At 29.9% G+C, this 15,453-nt stretch overlaps 3 protein-coding genes and 1 long non-coding RNA gene across 6 annotated transcripts; 3 read left to right on the plus strand and 1 right to left on the minus strand.

The window, feature by feature from the left end:
• Positions 1–246: 246 nt before the first annotated feature.
• LOC122521901 (flotillin-1) lies at positions 247–3,460 on the minus strand. Of its 2 annotated transcripts, XM_043642644.1 has the most exons (11): positions 3,256–3,460; positions 2,912–2,987; positions 2,574–2,664; positions 2,353–2,496; positions 2,146–2,265; positions 1,869–1,877; positions 1,339–1,554; positions 1,065–1,252; positions 762–972; positions 510–674; positions 247–419 (listed from the first exon to the last, which is right to left on the minus strand). In XM_043642644.1, exons 1-11 carry the CDS (start codon positions 3,305–3,307, stop codon positions 402–404), a joined length of 1,290 nt encoding a protein of 429 aa, XP_043498579.1. In that variant the 5' UTR covers positions 3,308–3,460; the 3' UTR covers positions 247–401. The 2 variants fall into 2 exon arrangements, with proteins under 2 accessions (XP_043498579.1, XP_043498580.1); XM_043642645.1 differs by lacking the exon at positions 1,869–1,877 and having other exon boundaries at positions 3,256–3,459.
• A 1,391-nt stretch (positions 3,461–4,851) lies between these two features.
• Positions 4,852–6,923, plus strand: LOC122522573 (protein singles bar). Of its 2 annotated transcripts, XM_043643766.1 has the most exons (5): positions 4,852–5,271; positions 5,374–5,541; positions 5,976–6,158; positions 6,481–6,621; positions 6,731–6,923. In XM_043643766.1, exons 2-5 carry the CDS (start codon positions 5,389–5,391, stop codon positions 6,806–6,808), a joined length of 555 nt encoding a protein of 184 aa, XP_043499701.1. In that variant the 5' UTR covers positions 4,852–5,271; positions 5,374–5,388; the 3' UTR covers positions 6,809–6,923. The 2 variants fall into 2 exon arrangements, with proteins under 2 accessions (XP_043499701.1, XP_043499700.1); XM_043643765.1 differs by having other exon boundaries at positions 4,852–5,541.
• Positions 6,924–7,011: 88 nt separating this feature from the next.
• Positions 7,012–7,988, plus strand: LOC122522575. The gene is made up of 2 exons (XR_006305103.1): positions 7,012–7,476; positions 7,861–7,988. It is a non-coding gene; the product is annotated as an uncharacterized LOC122522575 (long non-coding RNA).
• Positions 7,989–8,129: 141 nt separating this feature from the next.
• LOC122522574 lies at positions 8,130–15,271 on the plus strand. The gene is made up of 3 exons (XM_043643767.1): positions 8,130–9,224; positions 14,030–14,171; positions 14,269–15,271. The coding sequence occupies exons 1-3, from the start codon at positions 9,170–9,172 to the stop codon at positions 14,426–14,428; spliced, it is 357 nt and encodes a 118-aa protein (XP_043499702.1). The 5' UTR covers positions 8,130–9,169; the 3' UTR covers positions 14,429–15,271.
• Positions 15,272–15,453: the final 182 nt, after the last annotated feature.

Below are 15,453 nucleotides of genomic sequence, written 5' to 3' on the forward strand. Positions count from 1 at the left end.
ACAAAACTACTTAAAGCATGAGACTTTTCAATAAAATAAAATATTGTGCGCAAATTATTATAGAACACATATACATACATTTAATATTTTCTACAATTAATCTAATTACATGGAATGAAAATTGTAATTAGGATTCGATATGTCAATTTTCTATTTTGTTTTACTTTACATATTAAAATATAAAAAATTGACAAATTGGAAGTGTTTGTTGGTAATAATTATTGGTAATAAATATCGAAATCTTTAAATAATAGAAATTTAAAGATCCAAATGTGCATAACTTCTCTTTTACAAGAGATAAACACATCAACGGTATAATTATGTATACTTCTTAGAATTATTTAAGAAAGTAATTTTTGGCACGTTACTCCCGAAAACATTGTTGGTTATTTTACCTTTGTTTATGCTGCGTGTACTGACTGGAAAATATGATTTATACATTTTTAATATCTAAGTTTGAGATATATTTTAATTACTATATAAATGAAATATTGTATTTAAGATAATACCTTTGTAATATCCACGCCCGTTAAGTTCTTGACAAGATCCGGAACACGAGTAACGATGTTAAATACTTCCTCTGTTAATTTTTCAGCTCCAACAGCTCCATTACCACTGGATACCATTGTTATCTTCTTCGCTTGTGAAAGAGGAGCAGCTACCTCAGCGGCCACCTGATAATAAGCATATAGTTAGTATAGTAATATAATATTTAACAAATAAATAATATAGTTAAAATATAGAGTGAAAGAAAATAATACTTTTGGAAGTGTGTCCAACATCATATCTATCATAGCTGCACTCTTGTATTCATTCCATGCTGCAGCCTTCTTTTCCATTTGTTCTGCTTCTGCTTTAGCCTTAGCTTCGATAGCAAAAGCCTCTGCTTCTCCACGAATTTTAATAGCTTCCGCTTCTGCTTCAGCTTCCATCATAAGGCGTAATTTGTTTGCTTCTGCCATTTTTTCCAATCTGCAAAAATATATTTCACGATAGATAGTACTTATGTATGCAAATTTAAAAAATGTAGTATATTTATTTTTTTTTAATTAACATAAATTTACCTGTATTTTTCGGCTTCTGCTGGACGCTTTACAGTGGCATCTAACTCTTTTTCACGTCTCATCATTTCTTGTTCTTGTACTGCTATTTCTTGTCCACGTTCAACTACTTTTACTTGCATTTGTTCTTCCATAATTCTTTGTTTTGTTTTAGCTGCTTGCAATTCAAATGCCATTTCAGCTTCAGCTTTCTAAATCACAATCAGTAATTTAATTATAAATAATAGTAGTAGAGATATGAATACAAATTTAAAAATATTTTAAGACATAATCTTACTTTTGTTTGTACTTCAACATCGTATGCAGCTTTTTTCAATTCAAAATCTCGTTGCGCTTTGGCAATTTCTGTATCATTCAAGAAACGTGCAGCCATACGTTGTTCCTCAGCAATTGCTTCTCTGATTTGAGCATCTCTGCGAGCTTCCGCTTCGCCAATCCTTGCATCTCTTTTAACTTCGGCTGTTCTTGCCATACCAAGAGCTTTCAAGTATCCCTAAAAACAATTAGATCGCATTTAATATTATATTAAAAGATGTATCTACATTTACAATTAAAGGCAAATATAACGATATTAGCTTAGTCCGGATTAAGCCCCAAGAAAGTAAATGCATACATTAATTACAAGAGTTTAATCACAAAATAAGTTTGAGCATATGTGCACAGAATAGTTGTGCATAATTAAAGCAAGCATTCTAAATACACCATAGACTGCATTTGACCGATGTCTTATTATTTTGTGCTATTCATCAGAGAAGATATAGCCAAGTGCTTGTATTACAAATAGCGATAAAACAAAATTGAACATACCTTTGCCCCCTGCAAGTAGCAAAACAAAAATTTATTCAATATTTGCAATATATAATGAAGTACTACAGTAAACTCTTATTAATAGCAATTACTAATAGAGTCATATTACATCTTTTAAGGGGGACTTTTTGTTTTGTTCTTTTAGCATTGCAAAAAGTTTAAATGTGTGTACTGTTGTTATGATTAAAATCTTTAATTTTATTCCTGTTTTTAAATTGTTCTTCAGATTTTTTGTTACACCTATTTAATATATTACAATTAAAACAAGCAAACTTACTTCTTCATCTCGAATATCCTTCAGTGTATAAGATACAACAGTAATGCCCATATTGACTAAATCACTGCTTGCAACTTCGAATACTTCTTTGCTAAATTTTTTACGGTCCTTGTAAATTTCCTAGAAATAATATTTATTTAAATTTGTTTTATATGTCTCTTTATTTTTATAATTTTTAATACTTAAGATTGAATTAATTTCACATACTTCTACAGTCATACTGCCCATTATTGCACGTTGATGTCCTTCTAAAGTAACTAACGCAATATTATGAATTTCTTCTTCATTTTTACCAAGAAATTGTTCGCATGCAGTAGATAGCATTTCTTCATTTTGTCCTTGGATTTTTACCTGTTATATTAAATTGAATCAGTAAAGACACACGTATGAGATTATAATGTTAAATTAAATGATTTAATTATAGATACCTGTGCAATTCCTGTAACAGATATTGGCACACCTTGTGACGTATAAACAGTAGGACTTTCAACTTGTAAAGTCATTGTATTTAAAGATATTCTGTAAAAATAATGAATATATTGTATTCGTTATTAAATATTGCGTTAGTTAATTTATATTTAATCAGTTAGCTGTAATTGACAAATATGTCATGTCATGGATATATGTCATGGACACAATTTAGGAGGTACAAACTTTTCAAAGTGTTCACAACAGCTGACTGGTTAGTTATTTTTATACAGTATTATTTAAAATAATAGAAGTGTTAACACATATAACATTTGAGTTTTTAAAATAAAATACATACTTTTGAACTTGTTGAACAAGGGGCCATACAAATACTCTCCCACCAGGGACCAAAAGTGGTTTGCTGTAGCAGCATCCTTAAAATGAATTAATTTAATTACTACATTTATTTCCATTTCCAATAATTTGACAATAATTGAACTTTAAATAAAAACAAACATTTTTATGCCATATTAAAAAATATATAAAAACGTTTTCAAATTAAAATTGATTAAATGTAGTTCAATTATTCAATGTATTTCAATTCATCTTTCTAATTAACTTAATGGAAATTATTGATGTAACTCGTGATGAAAACTCATAACAAGTTTTATAATAAATAGATTAAATTTTGTCTATGATTACCTGAAACGACTAAAGCTTCGTTTGGACCACAAGTAACAAATCCATAACTCATGTTTGACACTGTTACAAAAATCACCTAGTGTACTTTTAAAAAGAAATAATTAGATAAACGAATAGTATAAATTAATACGACTATAAGTTCCTTTCAGATAATATCCAGAATGAATGACGTCATACCAGATAATTGTATTTTACAGGAATTCAGTAGAATAATGATCGAATAACGCTATCTGGTGTTATGTCTCAAAATTTACTTATTTATAGTGTATACATGAATATTTTACAAGAAAGATTGAACATTTTTTGAGTTGGAGAGGAAATATCATTTTTTTGTATTAATTATTTTATAAGAGATTGTTTAAAATATTCGTAATAGTTTAAATCTTACAGTAAACAAGCCACAAACATGAATAAAATATCAACTACAAATGCAAAAAGGGAATAAGTGCCTCTATCTATTGTATCAGTATAAGCTGGAATATAAATTTAAAGTTTAAAAATTAAATTAAAATATTCTACAAATATGTACTTGAAAATGATACTGAATATGAATTTAATGATGTACTTAACGAATTATAAATTTATCACGAGATAATTTCGTATGGTACATTAACGACTATAGGTAAGATAGATTTTTACCTTTTCCAAAGATAATAAAATATTTTACAACACAGTCGATAAGTTAGATTCGAGGAATTCTTATTTTACTTTTTAATTTCGTATGGTACATTAACGACTATAGGTAAAATAGATTTCTACCTTATCCAAAAATGATAAAATATTTTATAACACAGTCGATAAGTTAGATTCGAGGAATTCTTATTTTACTTTTTAAACTTACTATAACGATTATAACTAAAAGACTTATTAATATAGATAAAAACAAAATATTAGCATATTTTATTGATCAACATATTTCGAAATATTAATAAGACTTGTAGATGTATAAAATTGAATTACCCAAAGTAATTAATGTGTAATGAAATGAAGTAAAAAAAGAAAAAAAAAACAGATCTCCATATACTAGCCAGTATTTATTTCTCTCACGAAGATTAAGCTTCTTTTAAGTTAGACCATTAGCAGGATGTACATTTGCACGTACCTTCTATGTGAGAGTAGTTTTAATAAAGTTATACAAAGAGAGAACAGGATGATACCACAGGAATGCATACGGGGTTTCTCAAATGCATTGTGTATGCACATGCATCGTAAATCTCGAGCCATATTTGCACGTACTTACTTTGTCGGTTATAATCATATATGCTAGATATTATCATAGTGATCATAGATACCATTCATTAGAATACATATACATGTATCGTCCACTTATCCTAGAATTAAAAAACAAAAGAAAAAGCACAAAAATTATAAAAAAGAATCCACAACAAAATCTATCTGAAAAATAGAACAATTTGTTGTCTAAGCAGATCGATATTTTTTTTTTGGTAAATTTCTCGAATTTTTCCTTTTTTGACGTATGTATAGTCAGTTGGTTCCACATCCTGGGCTCGTGGCACGTGCCAGAAATAGACGACGGTTTCCCGTGTTAAATACGACGTTGGGGGTGCAACGACATTCTAACATTGTGAACGAACTCGTGAAACATCCTCAGTTCGTCCAAAGTATCTCGTTGTCACGGTTCTAGTCTCATTTCGCAGCCAAACTTATTATCCTCGAACTCGTCATATTATATATTTCAAGTTTTCAAATTGTAAAACAATCGCGATTCTATTTGATAGAAATGAAACTTGTGAAATTCGAAAGATATTTATTGCAACAGTAACTTGAAACGAAAGGATCAATGAACTACACTTATAATATCCCCTTTGATGACATGAATTAATCGCTATTTAACCAATTAGAGGACAATCAAATTCACGAGGGTTATCGAATCAACTGCAAGCAATTTTAAACGACTTCAATGTCTGCCAAGCAACACGTAAATAAATCGATCAATTAAATCGCCGAGGAACAATTAAATCGTTGCAGTTATTCTTCGTTAAAAGAATATTAAAAGTAATTGATTTTATCGATTGATTGATTGATTGATCGATCGATCGAAAAAGGAACAAAGAGAAAGAAGTTTTTATTCGATACGTTATTTTTTGGTGGTTCAAGTTAAATTAAGGGATCATGGGGAAAAACTCTACAGGACCGATAATCAGGATGTCATCTTCCGGAACTCACGGAGCCGGAGGTATCGAATGTTGCTGCTGTAGATGTTTCACCTGCATACACGTCGAGTTTCTCAAAACTTTACCGGGAATTATGAAAGTCTGCGAAACGGTGAGTTACCTTAAGTAACTTTATTCGATTTCGATTTAACGACAAGAGGATAAATTTAGATTCTTATCGACGTTCGTATAGTTAATTAAAGGAGGATAAAGAGAAATAGAGAGAATCATTATTTTCTTTTTTTTTTTTTACTTTTACGCATTTATTTATTGTCAGTAAAATTACATGGAATAGTATAAACGAGAGATATTATGTAAGTTTCAAGAATTGTTAAGGAGAAATCGTTTAAAAAGAATGAGGATAATTTTTGTTAACGTTATCACGTACACGTACTCGTCCTACATTCATACATAAATATATTTGCAAAATGTTTTTTATGACAAATTTTATGTTGAATATAATATAAAAGATTTGACGAAAAATTTGTATTATTCAATGAATTGAACTTTATTCGCATTTGTCGCGTGTTTTTTTATTATTTGCAGATAATTAGCGGATTGATCCAGAGTTTGCTAATCAATTATGGTCTAAGGTATAGTGCATCTATTGGGTCTGCCTTTGAGGGATCTTTGACAACTTCCTCGGCCTGCTTTTTAACATCCACTGTATTATTCGTCTGCTACATATTGTCTGAAAAATCTTACAGACTTATACGTTCGTCACTTTTCGTACGTATGACATTTAAATTTCATCGATAACATCTAATCGCGTATGAATAACGTTTATGTTAATGTTTCATCTTATTTTTTTGTTTTTTCTGCGAGCAAACGAAAAAAATATTCAAATTGTTTTCGAATAACAAAGTAACCGGAATGCAAATACTTTTATATTTATTCCTCGGCTAAAAATAAAATACCACGCAGACAGTTCGAGTTCGGAATTTCGATACGAATTTTATTGAACGTACCACTCGTCTATCCTTCGAACCACTAGAATTCACGCGTATTTTAAATCTAAGAAAAAAAACCAAATTATAATTTTGCGTTTTAGGAAATAATGTTCAACGCATTGGCAAGTTTTTTGTATCTGAGTTCGGCCTCTTATCTCGCTTTTTCTACCAAATTATTTCTCTTACCGGAATATTATTTAAAACCAGGATTTGATGTTTACCCAGCTATGACAGCAGCTTACGTGAGTTTATTAAAATACCTCTCTCATTTCTTTTGATTCTTTTTATTTAAATATCTATCTAGAGAAAGTGTGTGTGTGTGTATATACAATCTGTCTTTTTTATTTGCAGATTATGAGCGGAGTTGTCGGTGTATTGCACGGATTTGATGCTTACTTTTCTTACGTTTATTATAAAACGGGAAGATAGGTTTAAACATTCAAAAATAATAGGTTTCAATTGAATATTATATTATGGTATATCAATGTTGCATTTATAAATGTTGTATCGATTGAAAACATTTCTTAACAATTAATACGAAAACGGGTGTTCAGGTGCTTTCGTAAAAAAATCTTTCATAACAAATATTTCGTATATAAAAGAAGCAGCACGTGTAAGAGGTGTTTGACCCGTTTGACGAGTGCTATGACAAACCATTCATGCAAAATTTCACAATTCGAACGAATTTTCGTGTCATCGTGTGTCGAGTTGAAGAATACCGGTTTCGTTGTCGCAGGAAATTGATCGTAAAGTGGTACGAACGGTTTATTTCAGAGCTATTGAAAGTGAAATAAATTGTTTAAGTGCTTGCTTGCCTCCTCGTCGTCGTCGTCGTCGTCTCGAAGTGCGATAGAAGGCATGCGTGAACACGTTGCATCTCTGTTTAGTTGCCCATTTAGACATTTTCCTTGCTTATTCGTTGCGCAAGGTGAACGGCAAACTGGTCAAATTGAAATTTCGTGCACAATTGAGAGAAAACGAGAAAGGGTCGATTGTTGAAAAAACAAAAGGATTCAAACGGAAGACGAACGAGTTTCTCCGAGTTTTCTCAAGTTTTTCTTCGAGTTCGATGCATCGTCGCAATTAACGATAAGCGAGTAATTTATTATCACGACGTAGAATACACCTTTTCGATATAACGTTTCTTATTCCGATAAGATAAATTCATAATGCGGAACGATATAATGTGGAAATAATAATTTCACTAAAAGCTACTTGCACAATTAGATTTTTTTTCTTCTTTTTTTTTTCTTGTTTCTATTCTAATCGCATTTGCAATAATACTATGCACCTTTTGTCGAATGTGTTATTTAAAGTAATACAACAGTTGAGACATTTGTTTTTTAATCAATTTAATTAAATAGTCTATTATTATATCGTCGTTAAATGTTATTGAAATATTCCGAATGATCTCATTAAATATTCTTTTGTTTTTTTTACTATCAAAAATGATTTGTTTTTTTCAATTTTATCGTTGGCAGGAAAACCACTTAGGATTTGTGTGTTCGGGAATTTTATTCAAAATTATCGAAGGAAGTCGCACTGGCCGAATTGTGCACAACCTTAACCACAATAAATAAGGGGTGATTTAAAAATAGATGCAGAAAAATTAGAAGTTAAATTATGATGATAATAACGATTAGTTTGATAAATTGTACGATTGATCGGTCATTCTAATTTAAATGTTATATTAACAGCTTAACGTTTGTAAATTATAAAACCAATTACAATAATTATGTATTTTAAAAATTAACTTATTAGCCGGTCTCAATTGTTTTTAAAACGAATACACTTCCGGGTATGTAAATACGATAATAAATACGTTGCTTCTGTTTATCTGAACAGTAAAATAAATGTTTTAGTGCATACAAATAATTAAGTTTAATAACAAATAATTTGTAAATATTTTAATGATCAGTATTTATATAACAGGGAAATAATTAAGGGTAGCTTGCGTAGGAATCTCCGAAAAGAATTCGAACGAAGAAAAATCAATATTCGGTTTTCAAATGAATATAATTACGAAAGATACTACTTTATTCATTTCAAGATTAGCAATCTCAAGTTAATATTGTTAACAACAACGAAATCAAACTTTCGTTGAACTATTTTCGACGAGGACTGTACGAAAAGTATAGTGGCAGGTTATTTCAATGCTTACCTGTAGTTATACTTGTGTCCTGGATGTTGAATGGAAGTTTTACACGTCGATCCTCGCAGACCACCTCACCGTGAGGTTTTTCCTTTCCTCTTTCACAAACAGAGCCATACACGCACACACACACACATTTTTGTTTCATACTTTTCGTATCTTTCCCTCCCACTCTTAAATCCTATTATCTCTCTCTCTCTCTCTCTCTCTCTCTCTCTTTTCCTTTCTCTTTCAGTATTCCCCTCTCTACCAATATCGCAATCTCTATCCTTCTTTTCTCCAAAGCGAGTTTCAACGTGAAGCATATCGTGTGCCAGTCCGAGGCATGTGCTCGTCAGTTTACCTCAGGACCTCGAACCGGTCGCGACAACGAATACGTTTCAAAGGTTTCCAACATTTTTAGTTATACGTGTCACATTTCGGCCCCCAAAAACTTTGACGTATCTTCCAACATTTTGTTTGACCAACAGGATTCACGATTTTTATTAAACATTTTTTTTTTCCCCCACTACTTATACCTATCATTCTATAAAAAAATAAAGTGAATAGTAGGTTCTTCCTTTGACACGGATTTGTATTCGTATTTTTTGTATTTTTTTTTTGAAAAAGAAAAGAAAAGGAAAGAAAAGAACATAGAAATGGGAACGCAAATGCGAAGCGTCGTTGCAGGTGAATTGTCAACTTCCACCAAAGGTAAAATATTTCTATTTCACTTCTCAGATTTCATTTGTTTGATTTATGGATGATTTAATATAAGGAGGAAAGTTATTGGGAATTTTTTTATTGGCATTGGCATACGGATGTTGTGTCATGTGATCGAACGATCAATTATTTTTTTCTTCGAAGAATATTATCTTATTTTTTGAATTTATTATAAATTTTTTTTTTGTAAGTATAGAAAGAGAAGTATTAAATTAAATGATTACAATAATGAATAGATCTTGCATTTTGTTCTTTTTTAATATTTCCCTTAGGCTGAATTTTTTTTAGAAAATTAAAAAATTCCTTACATCGTGTGCTAATAATAATAACAATAATAATGATAATAATAAAACAATATTTAATTTAGAAACGATAGTAAATGAAAGATATTCGAAAGGAAAGTTAATAAATCGTTTATTGTAAAAAAAAAAAGGGTATTAAATTAAATCTTTGAGAATACGCTTCGTCTTTACGATGGGTTTCATTATGTTGAAGGTTTCGAACGTGCTTGCCAAAGCAAATCATTGACGGAGTAAAAGTATTTTCTTATGTCGGTGAAAGCACGAACGTCGTCGATAAAATATTGACCTTTGTCGTAGTAGAAAATCGGCTAAAATAACGCAGTCTTACGAAATGGTTCAATCGGACGAATACTTTTCGCGGATATCGAATGCAACTTCATTGCCACTTTGAGAAGAAACTGGAACGTGCGATTTTTTTTTAATAGTAAACTCGTTTCGTCGTCCTTCATCGCATGTATTCAAAGAGATATATAGTTAAGTCCCGTTTCCATGTGATTTTTTGTCAAGAAATTGTATGAAAAGAATCAACAGGTGTATCCATAAGTTTTTACTTCCTACACGAAAATAATCTTCCAACATTTTTTCGTATAAAAAGTATATTCAAAGTACGAAAAATCGATGATAAGATTTGCGTATAAAACGTCGGTATTTTAATATTCCAACAATAATCGTGCCGAGAATAATAATAATAATAATAATAATAATAATAAAAGAAACAAATACATGCGTAAAGTTAGTTAAGCCTTTACGATCAAATTTTATGTTTCATTTGGGACGACAAACTTTTCAAGATAGAGTGGTTGATTAAAATTTCAATAAGTATGGAAAAAGAAAGTTGTATCTCTTTTTATTTTACTACCATAATAAATTTCATTCGTCTATTATGAATGTAGATTAGAACGATCCATTCTACCCTGCATGAACTATCCAATAAATTTTAAATGTGATCTGTCATTCTATTAGTTGTACACATATATTTATATTCAAACATATTCACATATATATATATGAAAATAATTTTTCTAGAAAATTACAGCACACGTTAACATAATTTTTGATAAAATTCTTGATGAGAACATTGTGTGATTATAATAATTTAATAAACGTTAAAAGACAATTTCTATATATATATATATATATATTACAAAAAGGAATAAAAGTAAGCTATTATTTATCTTTGAATACGAAATTCCAGAAACGTTTGTTGATAAACGTGAACGGGAAACGCCTGTCGTGTCGAATTGCGATTATCTCGAACTATCGGTAACGAGGGGGAATATTTCTCTAGGGAATAGGCTTCTTTCGGTGCTCGTAAACTTTATGACACTGACTGATTGTGAGATGGAGTCATAATTTATTTTGTTTCCCCTATTTATAATATTTTTCGATCATTTCTTCTCCTTAAAATCGTCCTAAAAATCGTCCTAAAAATTTGTCCTAATCTTTTCTTTAATATTTTACGAAATAGATCTTACTTGTGCAGTGTTATTTAATATTGCACGTCGATCTCATTTTGAGACCTGAAATTTTTGATAAGAATAATCACTCGATAACATTAATCGTGTTAATAAAAAATGTTTATTATACTTAACGGAAATTTATAGATTGTTACGTAAAAGTGTTATAATATATATATATATTTACGATTTATATAATAAACTTTACATTGAAATATACTTGCGGTAACATTTTTTTTTCTTTTTAACGAACGACAACTGTTATTAAGAAGGAAAAAAAGGAACTAAATTTATCTAGAAAATTTATCAAGTTTGTTGACTGTACACTTCGAGTCAAGACTTTTTTTTTACGTATTCTAACTATTCGTTCGTGTAAAAAAAAAAAATAACAAAGATTTGCTTCGATTAAAAAGAAAAAGAATTTGGAAAAAGGAAATATCTCGTTCGGAAAATTCATGAAAATATTTCTGTCGTTTGCAGTCAAACATAATTATCACAATTTATAAGCGATATAATCAAGTCTCGATTATAATAGACACGTCATTTAATACTAATTTCATATAAAGTGTTCTGGAATCGTTATCAACGATTATTATAATCAAATCCCACTGTGAACGGAAAATCTTCGCATTTGGTGATACGCAAATTCATTTTAAACTACTTACAAACAACTTTATTATGCTCGTATCATCAAAGATTAAAACGTTAAGTTTACCGTTAAGTATAATGTTTAATTAATGATAAAAGGAACTCGAGAGAATTAGTAAAAAGAATTGTATGAAACAAAAAGATAGGAAGTATATTATTATCATTTAATAAATTCATTCATCCAGTTGAATGCGTTTAAAGTTTAGGATCCTTGAAAGTTCGAGTCGATCGTTCGATAGTATTATTGTAGGAACGTTTTATTGATAATGGTATGTGTTACATGGTTATATGTGAACAGACAACTTGCTGTCTCGTTATTCGAAAAATGCAGAACGGCCTTAGCCGTCAGGAATAACTTTCACACCAGCAGGTACCGACTGGTATCGTTCCTATACGCTCGTTTTCCTTTTCCTTGCATTCGTGTGATAGTACGTGTACGTATTTAACTATTTTACGTGTGTATACGTGTATACATATACACGCGAAGACGTACAGAGAGAAAAAGAGAGAGAAAGAGAAAGAGAGAGAGAGACGACCACGGGTATAGCAAACTCTCGCGAGTAACGTAATCGCAGGTGTATGGTTGTACAATGTGAAAGAGAAAAGAACAAAAAAAAAATGTTCGATCGTTAAAGAATTCTAGAATTACATTCGCTTGTTGTTTTTTATGTTAATAGATTAAAAGAGATAAAATTCTTGAAATTAGATCGATTGTAATTTACAATACACGTATTATTCAAATAAGGGATGTCATTAAAAAGTTTTTTTATCGAACTGATAAATTCTTTTTAACAAGTATTTAGAGTATATTATAGCATCGTGGTATCGTTCATACTTTTGTATAAATATTTTGATATTCTACACACACACAAAGGATTAATATATAGATTATTTTTACAATTTTTCATTTTGCAAACCAATACATATATGTATTGTATTAGATTGTCCCATAAAAAAAAAAAATCAACCTTAAACAAATGTCGTCTATTGAATTCGCATAAAAAAAAGAGGAATGAACTTATGGGACAACCTAATATAATAATTTCTAATGCACAATGTACTCTTACCTGCTCAACTAAAAATAGGGATATCTAGTGAAATTTTAGATGTTGTTTCGGGTTTTTTTCATGCTGACACCTATACGTCATCTCGATGATGGCCTACGTGCAGTTCGGCACAACGAGTCATTTGAAAGTTCAAATTTCGATGCGTTTGTTTATCTCAAAAAGGGTCTATGACGTTCACGAGTGACGTCAATCGGTATGACAAGACCAATTCCTTTGTCTGCATTTTTATTATTAATGTTCCAGGTTACTTACCTCTCTCTCTCTCTTTCTCTCTCTCTTACACGCACGCAGAGTTGTTTTTCATTAATTAAAATAATGCAACGTGTGGTTTCGCGCATCATGCACTAACATTAGAATGCATATTCTGAAGACAATTTGTTTCCAGGATGTCTCTTGTCATGCACGCGCATGTAAGAACAATTAACATTTTGGATTAAATTAATTAGAAAATAAATTTGTTTTGAAGTTATTTTTATTTTTTTTTTTTTTTTTTAGTTACTACAATGACGTATTTTGAAAAAATAATCTTATCTTAGTGTTTGATTTTCATACACATCGTTTCGTTTGTAAACTGATCTTATCTTTGATCACGTAATAGAGATTAATTATATGTATACGCTGAATGAAGTTCCAAATTGTATCTTGTTCGTACGACGTAATGGATTAATTACACGTTTTACCTGTGCAATTAAATGTCAAACGGATGTACATACGATTGTTCCGCGTTTGGAAATTTGATTTTAAAAAAAGGACGACGTTCGCGCAGCATTAGAAAGCTAGTTTTGTATTTCTTTAATATGTTTTTCTTGTTTATACTATCAATGGAGAATTATTGTATAATCGAAGGCAGTTTTAATGCACTTTCTATCACGCCGTTCGAAAGTACGTTCTTATTTTATTCGTATTTCAATATAATATTAATCAAGTGTACTGGGGTTAGGATATATTAGAAAATTATTATGTAATATGTGATTTTATAATATAATAGAAAAATATAATTAAAATAAAAATAGTTTAGACATATATACTTTATATGAGGTAATAATTAATTTCGTCACGATTAAATTAAACAATCTTGCAAAATATAGAATTGCAGGCGCGTGGACAAATTGAAATGAAATTAATTATTATTTTGTTAATTGAATGTGTTTGTAATAATACATAAAATTGATGCTAATCATATAACTAATACTTTATTATATTACAAAACACACGATAAATTCAATAATATTACTAGAAATAAATTAAAAGGAAAAAATAATTTTTTTTGAACAGTATGGTATTATCCAAATACTAATACAAATGATTAAACATTTTTGTAGATATTCCTTGGTCGACCACGGAAACATCTCTCACACTGGAAGAAGAAGATGCAATCGTAACTTTGGTCGTCGTAGTAATTGGCGTAATCGTCATTATAGTTATTTTATTTTCAATGGGAATTTTTATCGATTGCAAACATCAGTAAGTAATCGTTCAACTTACTTATTGTATATTTTTAATCTTCTTTTTTAATTAATAAATGATATTTTATATTTTAATAAACTATACGTTATTACAGAAAAAAGGAAACCCCTAAGAAGAGAAAATTAAGACTGAAAATACCTCAAATTTCGCGTGTACGAAGAACACAACCAGACGATGTTAAATCATTTGCTTCGGATATGTGTCCAAACGATATAACTGATTCGGCATTTCCAACGAGAGATGCCATAGTTTAATTCTTTTCGATTGATTGAAGTATACTTTTCATCTGTTGATTAATTAAAGTGCAAGAGTCTCGTTCGAAACAATCGATACACATTATATATATATATATAAAAGAAAAAAAACGAGAACCGACTCGAGAGTATGCAACAACTCTGAACCAGTTTCATTTTTAATGGCTGATTATTTTTTATTTAAACAATAGGGTATTATTATGCTGATACGAAAGATCAAATGAGCGAATTATTAATTAAAAAAGAAAAGAAGGAAGATATATGCTCGTTTGCAATGAAACGTTAAAAAAATAATCCTGTTTTAAAATAATAATAATAAACGGGTTTATTCAACGAACTTAACAGATATTCTTCGCGAAGTATTTTCATAGGATATTTTATACCGATTTTTTACGAAGTCTAACGACATAGTGAATTACCGCTGTGATTTATGCAACCTTCTCTGACGTAATCTCTTCTTTATTGGAGCTTTTTTTTTTATTTGTTTTGTTTTTTTTTTCTTTCTTTTCCCATTGAAAAGCACGAAAGAGCAGGTACTGCTGATTTGTTGAAAATGAATGAACGATCGATCGATTGATTTTTCGATACGTTGTTACGAGTATCGAATTATCTAACAAATTAACGAAGAGGTCAACGAAAAATACACGCAAAAAGAGAAAATATATTTATTAAAGAAAAATTCCAACTTTTTTTTTTTCTTTTTAATTAAATACAAATTTTCTCTTCTCGCGATCTTTGACAAATGATGTATAATGACTGTATAAGAACGGGGTCTTGGCCTTGCATTTACTCGTTTCATTTTGCATTAGTGATGGCAAACGAAGTAAAAGAAAAAAAGAAAAAGAAAAAAAGAAAAAGTTTGGTCTTGACCTTGTTTTATTTGAATTAGAAAAAAAGACGTGTATGTGTGAGAGAGATGAATTTATCTGATGCGCATGTTTATTGATCGAATATTAAATATTTGAATTTACGAATCACGTATGATAGATTTTACGAGAATGCGTGACTGTATTTATAATTGTTTT

Source organism: Polistes fuscatus, unplaced genomic scaffold, assembly GCF_010416935.1.
Source record: "Polistes fuscatus isolate 324 unplaced genomic scaffold, CU_Pfus_HIC Scaffold5, whole genome shotgun sequence".
NCBI lineage: Eukaryota > Metazoa > Arthropoda > Insecta > Hymenoptera > Vespidae > Polistes > Polistes fuscatus.